This window comes from Elaeis guineensis, chromosome 16, assembly GCF_000442705.2.
Source record: "Elaeis guineensis isolate ETL-2024a chromosome 16, EG11, whole genome shotgun sequence".
NCBI lineage: Eukaryota > Viridiplantae > Streptophyta > Magnoliopsida > Arecales > Arecaceae > Elaeis > Elaeis guineensis.
This window is the reverse complement of record NC_026008.2, coordinates 38,060,507-38,072,418: the sequence shown is the minus strand read 5'-3', so window position 1 is coordinate 38,072,418 and position 11,912 is coordinate 38,060,507. Positions and strand designations below refer to the sequence as shown.

Below are 11,912 nucleotides of genomic sequence, written 5' to 3'. Positions count from 1 at the left end.
CCTGGAAGTATGGTCGAAGCCGTTGCGCGGAGACGGTCAGGGCAAAAATCATCTTTTCCGTCTCCGAGTATCTGGCTTCGGCTCCGTGGAGCACTTTGCTAGTGTAGTAGATGGGCTGATGAGTTCGGTACTCGTTTTCCCGAACAAGCACCGAACTGATCACCTCGGAAGATGTGGCCAAGTAGAGATACAAGGTCTCCCCGACTTGCGGCTTTACGAGCAGCGGTGGGGAAGCCAAGTACCTCTTCAGGTCTTCGAAGGCCTGTTCGCACTCATCCGACCAAGAAAAACCGTTCGCCTGGCGCAGAGTCTTGAAGAACGGGAGGCACCTTTCAGCCGATCGGGAAATGAATCGGCTAAGAGCGACGATTTTTCCGTTCAGCTGTTGGACCTCTTTCTTGGTGTTCGGATGACGCATGTCGAGGATCGCCTTTATCTTCTCAGGGTTGGCCTCGATCCCTCTCTGAGAAACGAGGAATCCGAGGAACTTTCCTGAGGTCACCCCGAAAGCACATTTGGTCGGGTTGAGCTTCATTCGGTGTCGTCGAAGGGTGCGGAAGGTCTCCTCGAGATCCCGAACATGGTCCGGGATCTGCGTGCTCTTCACTAGCATGTCATCCACGTACACCTCCATGTTACGCCCGATCTGGTCTTTGAAGACCTTATTGACGAGTCGCTGGTAAGTGGCGCCGGCGTTCTTCAATCCGAAGGGCATCACTCGATAACAGTAGAGGCCCTTGGGAGTCACGAACGCGGTGTGCTCCTCATCTTCAGGCACCATCCGGATCTAGTTGTACCCGGCGAAGGCGTCCATGAAGCTGAGCAGTCGAAATCCGGACGTCGCATCCACCAGCTGGTCGATCTTCGGAAATGGGAAGCTATCCTTCGGGCAGGCTCGGTTGAGGTCGGTATAGTCGATGCAGATCCTCCACTTCCCGTTGGCTTTCTTGACCATGACAACATTGGCGAGCCAATCGGGATACGTGGATTCTCGAATGAAGCCTGCTTCGAGCAGCTTGTCCACTTCTTCGTCGATGGCCTTCTGCCTTTCTGGGGCGAAGGACCTTTTCTTCTGCCTCACCGGCTTTACCGTCGGGTCGATGTTGAGTCGGTGAGTAATTGTTTCTGGGAGAATGCCCGACATATCCGCCGCCGACCAAGCGAATATGTCGGCGTTGGCCGTCAGCAGCTCCGCCAGTCGGTGACATTCGGTGTCGGGCAATTGAGACCCGACCCAAACTTTCCTGTCGGGATTTTCTTCAATCGAGATTGCCTCGAGCTGCTCGGCGGGCAAACCCCGTTCTTCCTCCTCCCTTTGGTCCAGTTTGTCGATTGTCAGAGGATCCTTCGTCCCGTCGCTTTGAGCGGAGATTTGGAAGCATCGCCGAGCGAGCTGTTGATCTCCGCGCACCTCTCTGACTCCATTTTTGGTCGGGAATCGAATAAAGAGATGGTACGTCGAGACGATCGCCTTGAGGGCGTTCAATCCGGGTCGCCCGAGTATGGCGTTGTAGGCCGAAGGAACTTGGGCGACCGCGAAAGTGAGGGAGACCGTACTTTGCCGTGGTTCGGTGCCGACTGTCACGAGCAGGGTAATTTCTCCCTCTGTCGTGACGGTGTCTCCGGCAAAGCCGATCAGGGGCACAGGGATCCTCCTAAGTCGGTCAGTTGACAGTCGCATTCGGGAGAAGGTCGAGTAAAACAAAATATTTGTCGAACTTCCATTATCAACAAAAATTCGTTTTACATCATAATTGGCTATTGTCGCCGACACAACAACAGCGTCATCGTGGGGAGTCTGGATGTCCCGAGCGTCGTCTTCTGTGAAAGTGATTATGTCGTCCGGGCGTGGCTTTTTCGTCGGCTCCCCCTCTGTAGACGTCCCCGGTCCCAGCCGCTTGGAGATCATGTTGATGACTCCGGCCGTCGGCTGGTTAGTCGGTGCCTCTTCAGTCGGCTGGGGGCGTCGGTCGGCAATCGGTTGGGTCGGCGGACCCTTCCTGAATTTGTCGAGATACCCCCGACGGATGAGATTTTCGATCTCATCCTTCAACTGGATGCACCGCTCGGTGTCGTGGCCGTGGCTCCGATGGAACCGGCAGTACTTCCGATGGTCGAGGCCCTTTGCCTTCAGAGGCGGAGGCCGTCGCAGGTATTCTTCCCCCTCAATCTCCATCAGGATCTGCGCACGGGGAGCGGAGAGAGGAGTGTAGGAGTCATACCTGGGACGCACCGGCCTCGGGGTCTGTCGCCGGGGTGATTTTTGGATCTGTCGGGGTGGAGAAAGCCGACTATTGGTCGGGGGCCTGGCGGGCTCCCGACCTTTTCTCCGCTTCTCCTTCGGACCCCTGGGCTCCGCCAAGCGTCGGTCGGACGCTCCTTCGTCCGCACGCATATACTTGTATGCGCGCTCCAGTAGCTCGACGTATGTTCGGGGGAGGGTCTTGTCCAGAGAATAAGTAAATCGGGATGACCTCAGGCCCCGTTTCATGGCTGAAACTGCCATGTCTTCGTTGAGGTCCCGGACCTCGAGCGTGGCCGCGTTGAATCGCGCCACGAAGTGTCGGAGCGTCTCGTTTTCCCCCTGCTTGAGGGAAAAAAGGCTGTCCGACGTTCGCGGCGGCTTTCGGCTAGTGCTGAAATGGGCCACGAACGAGTGCTCGAGCTGCGCAAAGGAATGGATGCTGCCCGATCGAAGATCGGAGTACCAAGCCCTGGCAGCCTGGCGGAGCGTAGCGGGGAAGCCGATGCAGAAAAGAGCGTCGGTTGCCCCTTGAATCGTCATGAGAGCTTTGTAGCTCTCGAGGTGGTCGACCGGGTCGGTGGAGCCGTCGTATGGCTCCACGTGCGGCATCTTGAACCGACTGGGAATCGGCTCGTCGAGGACCAGTCGGGAGAGAGGTTGGGCGGTCTGGAAGTCGACGTCGTTCGAAGACCTCTGACCGTCCATCTGCAGTTGGGCGAGTCGGCGGTCGATTTCCTCGAACCGTCGCTCGTAGTCGTCCGCTCGTCGATGCTGGGAGACCCCAGGGGTGGAGCCTCCGGAAGATTCTGAGAGAGAGGCCGACGGTGTGCGCGGCCGCTTCTCCTTCCTTGCCCGTTCCAACGGGGAAGGAGAGGGCCGCTGGGACCGTCGGTCGTCGCGCCGTGGTCGTCCCTCCTCCTCTCCGTGGGAGCGCTGTTGGGAGCGCTCGCATGGAGGCGACAGGGGTCGGCGCGGCCGTCGGCGGCTGCTCCTGGAAGGCATAGGTCGGGCCGCCGGCTGCTGCTGGAGGCTTTTGACTGCGTCGGTCAGTACGGTCATCTGCCGTACGATGGCCGCAATCTGGGCCTCCGTGGTCACTGCAGGGCGCGGAGAGCTAGGCTCCGCCGCCGGGGGGGGCGGGGAGGCCTCTTCCCGGCGGGAAGAGCGCCTCGCCGACCCAGTGACTCTCGATCGTTGAGCTCTTGTCTTTGTCATGCAGACCACCCCTACCTGGCGCGCCAATCTGTTGCGGCCAATCGTCTCGTCACCCGATCGTCGGGAAGCGTGCACCTGCAAAAGGAAGTCCGCACTGACCGGAGGCGGCTCCGGCGGGGACCCTCCGACGGTCAAGTCAGAGAGGTGACTGGGCAACAGTGAAATGCAGACAGAGAGCTCTGAGGAAGAGAGAGAGAGAGAGAGAGGGGGGGAGAGGAGCGAGCCTGCGTATCTGGGAGAGACGGGCGGATCCCCCTTGCACTGTTGCCTTCCCTGGTATATATAGTGGAGCTAGGTATGGCGTCGTCATTAATGGCGCGGACAAGTGAGAAACTGTCAACTCACTGTGGGTTGTCAGAGCCGCCGTGAAAACGTCATGTCGCCGTGCGGCCGTCTAATCACCAGGGTTGACCCGGCTCTCGGCGGGACAATGCCCCTAGGTAACTGTGCCGCCTGTCCGTGTCAGAGCTGACAACGTCCGACGGCTGTACGGTAATTGGAGGAGCCGACCGACCCAAAGTCGGTAGCCAGCCAAGTGGTGTCGGGCCCCTCCATTGGTCGGCGAGCATCATGTAAGTCGGGCCTCAGGCCCCCTGAGTTCAGTCGGTCGGGATGGTTACGCCCGACATACCCCCGGCTGGCGATGGGCCGTAGACTGGTCGGTAGTTAACCGCTGATGGCATCCGTCAGTCGGTCGCCCCGACCAACTGTCGGATGGTCTATCGGCCAGTCGGAGTCGTCCGTCGGAGGCGGTCGGGTCGTCAGTTGGTCGGGGGGTCGGGCCCTCCGTCAGTCGGTCGGGGGTATCCCCAACACTTCTCGATAGAATATATATATATATATATATATATATATATATATATGATGAGGTCCATCTGCTTAGATCGGGTTGAAACATGATCCTTGGGGCTTCACCGGATTTTAGCGTATTTTATTTCGATGACGCAAGAGAGCACTAATAATTGAGGCTTACTTGGTCAACTCATTGCCGTCCAAAAACAAATAAATAAACGAAAGGAAAAAAAATATAGGGAAGGATGGCTCCATTCTCTAGGCCTTCGTATAGTAATACTATTATGCTAGATCTGTCTTTGAGGGAGGAAAAGTCTCCAACCCCACTTAATCACCCATTTTTAATTCTATTCGTTTCCCTGAGGCTTTTTATTGTGAGTCACATGTTTCATGAGGAGTTTACTTTTGCTGACTTTGTGGCAGAAGTAGCCTCATGTCACCATTAAAATTCCACAACCGCGCCGCATCAACTCCATTGATTAAGAAAGATCCTAATGGGAGTGTTTGTAAGTTAGCTCTCAAACAACACCATCAAGCATTTGGGGCCTCAATGAGCTGACCATTTGGCTCCTCTCACAAAGAAGCTCCAAACTTCACCAGACACATTTTTCATCAGAAAAAATTCTCTCCAACACTTTACAATAGCTCTCTCTCTCTCCTCTTGTTATAAAATCACATGTTTTCTCTTGTCGAAAGATAAAAATAATAGATAAGCACTAAAAGTCAAACTACGTCAGCTAGAATTTAAATAAAGAGTAAAGATAATCTAAAAATAGAATCCTAGCATAAAAAGGATAAGCAATAGACTTTCAACACCCTTTCCAACCATTTTCTAGTGTTTTTGGGTGTATCCCTTGGCTGCCGTCTCAATTCCCTCTCTAATTTCCCATCCATTCCTTTTGTTCTATTACCGAGTACTTCTTAAATGGTTTGCAACATATGGATACGTCAAGTTACCAAATTCTCCTACTTTAACCACCACTCCCTAACATTCCCCTCAGGCATGGTCACCATGTGCCATGCTTCACCTCCAGGCATAAAGCAACAAGACCAAACAGTCAGCAGCACTTGAAAGATGCCTGCTCTTAATTGTATCCTTGAATCTTTGCTCGACGACAAGCTCACAATCAAGTACCAGCTATGAGTATATCGAGTCGCATTCGAAGGAAGCATGCTGGACAGTCAAAGATCTGAGGATCCTTATCCAATACCCTTCACCAAGTTTGGTGGAATCCATGTTTGGCCTGTGAATTGCTAACCACAAAGGAAGCAAACAGTTAGTAGCCACTACCGAGAAGCTGCAGTGGATTGTAGCTAAAATGGGTTGTTTCAGCTCATGCAGGGAGCTAGATAAGCTAGAGATTGGAATATCCAGTTGGATATATATAACAAGTCTACACTGAACATGAGAACAAATCAAATATACGACTATAACTCAAAACTGAGTACAGCTCATCCAATCTTTACTCCATAAAGAGACACGAGAATCCAGATTAATAAAGTTTCCACCTCAGATATATGAGCTGCATGGAGGTCTTTAAAACAGCTAGATCACTGTAACAATTAGAACATAAAAGAAGGCAAATATAGATGATTTACTCTCCTAAACACATGTTAAGTGGATAGAACAACTGATTCACTGCAATGGCATGCAGGAATATCTATACACTTTTACATGGAGATTAATACCTATAAAACACTATATTCTCTAGAACAACAGATCTCTCAAGAAGCACCACTACTCAATACAAATTCTCAGCAGCAGCAGCTCCTCTTTTATCTCTAACAGAAGAAGATTACCATCTCATAATACAATGCTAAAGAGACTGCTGACTAGCTGAAACTATCCATAGATACATATCACCAACACATAAACAACCTTGAATTGGTCATGGTGGGTATTAGGTTTACAATTTATCAACCGAGGGGGCTTGGCTCGGCAACTCGGGCGAGGAGTGCGGCGGCGAGCTTCTCCTGAGTGTAGCTCCGGCTCAGCATCTTGACTGTGGCCTGCTGCATCATGAGGTCCTTCACCACTGAGACACTGGCATAATTTACTTCAAGATCGAGCTCCTTGAAAGCCATCATCAGCCTTGCGGCCGGATGGAACTTCTTGTTACACTGTACTCGAATCATGGCCTCCAACCCGAGTATCTTCACCTCCACCTCCACTCCATGGCACCTCCCGCTGCCGTTCATCATGGCCTTGGGGTCACGATCGAGCGGGGGCCGCGGTCGGGCCAATGTCGAGTCCCTCTCCTCCTTGAGGGTATCAACTTGGCCTTGGAGGCGTTCTTTGTCCAGCTCTAGAGATTGGAGCTTGGACCGGAGCTCGTTGATGTAGGAGACGGCGTCGGCGAGGAGGGAGGCTTTGTCCATCTTGGACACATTGGGGACTACTGCACGGAGGGCGTAGAATCTCTGATTGAGCTTCTCGCGGCGCTGCCGCTCGGCCTCCACGTGGTTGAGCGGCTCCTCCCGGCCGTTGGCCGGCTTCCGGCCGCGCTTTCTCGGCCGCTTCTCCGGCTCCACCACCCTGCTGCTCTCCACCTCCCGAACTGATGCTTCGAGGTCGGAATGGTCTGAGTCGCCCGTAAGCAGCCCCGTTGCGCCGCCGCCGCCGCCGGAGGAGGAGGGGCGGGCGGAGGCCGCCGCCGCTAAGGCGGCTGATGAGAAGGAGATGAGCCCATCGTCATTGCTCCCCCTCGATGTGGCCACTGCGGATTTCTTGTTCTTGGCCTCGGCGGAGATCTCGTGGTGGAAGAAGAGGCCGCCGTTGGCGGCGGAGGTGGAAGGATTCCGCTTGCTATCGTCATAATTCGAGAGGTCGCCGGATTCCGGCTTGCAGATCGGGGAGGAAGGGTAGGCGTTCAATCCGAATTCGGAGAAGCTGAAGTCTCTCGTGAGGAAGGATTGGGTCTGGGGATTGGTACTGCTGCTTTGAGGCGGCGGCGGCGAGCGATGGGGGGCCGGGATCGAGCTAGGATTTTCAGCGAGACTACTGGAGATAGGGTTTTCGAATGGGAAAGAGGGCTTCGAGACCGAGATCTCGGGAGCGGTTGATGTGGGGACGATCGGACCGGAGATCCAAAGGACGGACGGATCGGTCTCGCCATCGGATTGGCGCGGCGGGGCCGGCGGCCAGGAACCGGTGGCTGCCGCCTCGCGGCCTCCAAACCTGAAGATGGTCCGGACCTTGGCCACGATCTCGGAACTCTGGAAGATCCGATCCGTCGATCCGAGCTCGACGACGCCGGAGACTACGGGGACGCAGGCCATGGTCTGGAGGCCGAACACGTGGGCATGGCGCGCCCGCTCGCACGGCGAGTTGACCATCCGCTCCCCGCCGGCGACCCACGTCGGCGCTCCGGAGAGAAGGGCCTGGCCAGGGAGCCCGGCTCCGGCGACGAAAGATTGTGTCATTGACACCAGGAAGAACCACTCCGTGTCCGTCACCTCATCCTCCACCATGTCATCGGGGACGGCGCCCCCGGCGCCACCGGAGATAAGCGAATTGAGCTCCCGGAGCACGCGCTTCCGATGCTCCTGCTCCGCCGCGGGGACGGCGGAGCCGCCGCTAGCCCTCCGCTTCCGCTTGTCCTCCTCGCAGCCCTTGTAATAGCCGTCGCCCCAGCCGAGGACGGCGTCGCCGGAGGACTGCCAGAAGATGGCGTAGGTCCAGTTCTCCCGCGCCCCCTCGATCAAGGTTTGGAGCCGATGCTGGAGGTTCTCCTGGCTGAGGTGGGGGGCCTCCGAGGTGACGGTGGACTGGGAGGAGGACGAGGAGGGGACGTGGGCTGCCGTAGCCGCCGTGGACGGCCGCGCCGGCGGCGGCCAGTGGAAGGGCGGGAGGTCGGAGGAAGAGGCAATGAACGCCTCCATCATCGAGGAGTTGTCGTCGGTCCAGATGTTCATCGGCGGCCCTGTGCGGTGCTTCGACTCCGGCACACAAAAGGAATCGGGGGATCGGGGCACCGCCGGCAGAGGTAAGCTTGGGAAGGAGAGAAGGTAGAAGAACCGCGTTTTGGGTCTGGGACTTTCAGCGGAAGTTAAATTTAAGTGGGATGCTGGAATCCGGTGCTTTCCGAAAGATGAACGGCCATGAGACCGCGATGCCCTTCCCTCGTCTGAGATTTAGGTGGGCCTTGTTTAGTTTTACGGGAATGCCACCGGTAGCGGTTGGTGGCCGCGGTGCCACGGTGCAGTGGATGTGAGAGTTGAGCTAGTTTGCGACTTAGGATGCCAATAATTGACCCAATTTGATCAAATCCAATATATTTTTGAATAAGATTTGGGCTAATTTTTTTAATTAGAGTTGGGCATGGGTAAAATTCTCTGATCCGAATTTGAAATGGCTTGGGTATGGACATACGGGTAGAGTTCTATTTGGGTTGAAACAAAATAGAACTCTACCGGTAGAGTTCTATTTTGGGTCACCCAATTTTTTTTTAATTTGATCAAACTTTGATTTTGGATATCATATTTAAATCATTTTTTGAATATTTAATAAAATCATTAAGATTTAAATTTGAGAGATTAGACTAGGCCTATTGAGTCATGCAAAATTGATTAGACTAAGATCATTTGGGTGACCCAAAATGATTCATGATCAAGAGGTTCTGAACAGATTGAGTTTGGTCAGATACGAGCAAAGGTTTTGTATGTTGTTGTTCTTCCTTGAGCCAAATTGAATTAACTGGATTCAACTCATTTTCAGCCCTAAATCTTGGTTAACAACATGTTAACTTGAATTAAATGAAAGTGGAAATTAACATACTTTAATACAAGTGTAATGAATCCCAGCTCGCTCTCCATTTATCTGTAAAAGGATATGTATGGCTGCTTGCATGAAGAGAGAAATCCGAGCATTCAAAGTATAAAATGATAAGAATATAGTGCTTATTGGGTTAGATCCTCGTCACTTAGCTAACTAGTCTTCTTTCTCATCTTTCAATCGACTAGTTATGCAATAATTTATTTTTGTACCGATCGAGTTACTGTGATTCAACCCGACTTAGATCAATGTGTCTGGACCTAATCGATTTTTGAGTGACGGACCTAATCTAGTCAGTGGTTAACCTACTTGATTCGACATGCAACCTACAGTTAGCTTATGATATTCAGCATTTATCCGACTACTTCTTCAGAACTATACTGACTATCTGAATCGACAACGGTTATTTGACATAAGTATTAACCATATGTGAACGTGGAGCGCAATAGTCACCCACGAACAATTCATTATTCGATCTTAATGGTACTTAATGAAGTAACCACCTACTAAATATTATAACTCCCACGTTCCGAACATTCAGGAATGAGAGTTATATAGTAACAGCCTCATCTATCCTATAAATATTGGTAAGAAATGAGGGACTTCGTAAATTTTTTTTAGATAAATTTTTGCTCTCGCTTTTACTTCTCTTGGGCTACGTCCTTTCTCCATCTAGCTTAAACATCAGAGGATCTTTTGTCAGACAACTTCCGACAAGTGAACTTTTTTTACAGGTTTTTTATCATTCATCATTTAGGCACGATAACTCGATTCCCAACCGATTATCTCGCTAGAGATAGATCGTAACAGTGCTCAGACTAAAAATAAGAAAAATTACAAAATTATTATATTTTTATGTCCCTCTGTTTGCTATCAGGAGAACTCTATTAACCATCAGAGCCATTGAGTGATGGAAGTTTATGCATCTGTACTATTTCTGAGATGATAGCAAGCTCCCTAAACCAGGACGTACAGTTATACGTAAATATGTAACATTAGGTAAGGGTAGAAATGACATGCAAAGAAAATGCAGCCGAAGCAGGGAAGCGAGTTAATCCTACTAAACTGACGCCAACCATCAGAAATCTCCGCGCAGGGACCTAGAAGCTGCTGTCTATACTTATGATGCCAATTAATTGCTTGCTAACCATAATTTTAAGAGATAGGTACGTTTTTAGATCCACCATATAATAGAAATAAAAATACATAACCATTTAACTCATTTAACTTAATTCAACTTCATAGATTGGATTAAATTATCTGTTTCATAAAATGAACAGATTCAAATCTAAATTTTTGGCTCATTTTATGAGTAGTTTGCATGAAAATTTATAGATTATTTATTTTGTCTTCTGACCTAATTGTACTTAGTCCGACCTAATCCAATTGCCATCCTTGGTGGTGTAAGGCTCATGGCATGGGAACTGCAGAATATTCTACCAATTGCATCCAATTGTAGCAGATAAGAATTATCTACAAATGTGTTCATTTAGCATTTTTCATCTCACATTCATTGTGGGCCATTCGACAATGAAGAAATGCCGCTTTTTTAAATAATATTCGTAAATCCATTAAACTAATTATGAGAAGTGAAGGCATCTCAATTGTCCATCCACTCTATCTAGTCTCTAGATTGAAATCATGGCCCTTAATTTAAGTCCAGCTCTTGTCCTGGTCCCTAACGAACATTATTCTAACCGGCAATCGAAAGACTCTGCCCACGTTTTTTTTTGGCCTTCTCTTTCATTGAAACGAATGCAGCATTTCCCTTTCTCCTGATCACTCGGGGAAAGCTACTTTATTATTTATAAATACTCACATTCCTAGAACTCTGACACGTGGAAAGATACGTTTGTATATTGTAGTGTCGTATCTCAAGAAAAGGAACTACGGAGACGGAATGGACGGGTTTTTGATAGCTTTGTCTTGACATGAAGTAAATATATATACATACCTTCTTGTGGTAGAGGAGAAAGCTACCGTCCTACGATAATTAGCAAATAATTTTATAGTAGTTTATTTACTTATCAATGATAATATCTCGATCCAAAACCCTGGCATCAGCATCTAATTTTTTGAATCTCACGTGAGAGGGAGCTTATATATTAGTAGGATTTTTGGTATTGCAAGTTGGGAATCAAGTAGTTGACCTCATAATTGGTGTGCAGTTTATCCCTTTATTTGAAGATATATTTAGACTAATCCACCTTAGTGTGTAACCTCTAAGACAGTGTAATCCCGTAAATAATAGTTAGTTACTAACAACACACTTGAATTCTGCTGAATTGCCTCAAAAGTTTATTGTAATAAATGTCTTTGGTAGCTTGTTTAAGAGATCTAGAATATGTACCAATTAAGTTGGTAAAGTCACTGGATGCTAGATATTGCATTCATGCTGATTTTAGTTAGATTTTTTTTTTAAAGATATCATCCAATTAAGCTGATAAAGTTATTGAATATTAGATATTATGTCCGTCCTAATTTTAGTTAGATTTTGTCTACGGAAGGTGTGTTTGCTTCGTGAGAGAAATTAAAATGGAAATATCTCGATATATTTTATTTGTAATCAGAATCACAATCAAAATTGAAATAAATAATTGAAATGAAAGTCATTTATTTTCATTCTCATCCTAGATTTCAACACTTCTCCGTTGAATATATCTCTAATTCTTATAAAAATATTTTATTTCTTTAATCATATGCTAAAAAAAAAGGGTTTGCTATATGACACTTGGGCTCTTGTTTGAACTTGTGTCTCTTTGGGTCCCACCCAAGACCTTGAGGACCCTCCACATCTCCCAGCTTGGGAAGATACATTGCATCACACTGGAATTCAAAAGAAGATGACATCGGTACACCCGAAAGACCCACAAAAGATGGCATCTG

The 11,912-nt window shown here is 49.6% G+C and overlaps 1 protein-coding gene across 1 annotated transcript; it reads right to left on the bottom strand.

The window, feature by feature from the left end:
* Positions 1 to 5,728: 5,728 nt before the first annotated feature.
* On the bottom strand, positions 5,729 to 8,318 carry LOC105059593 (transcription factor MYC2). The gene has a single exon (XM_010942939.4). It carries the CDS (start codon positions 8,165 to 8,167, stop codon positions 6,170 to 6,172), a length of 1,998 nt encoding a protein of 665 aa, XP_010941241.1. The 5' UTR covers positions 8,168 to 8,318; the 3' UTR covers positions 5,729 to 6,169.
* Positions 8,319 to 11,912: the final 3,594 nt, after the last annotated feature.

What these genes read in the sequence shown, in the direction of transcription:
- LOC105059593 (XM_010942939.4), bottom strand. Translation starts at nt 8,167, where the DNA reads ATGAACATCTGGACCGACGACAACTCCTCGATGATGGAGGCGTTCATT.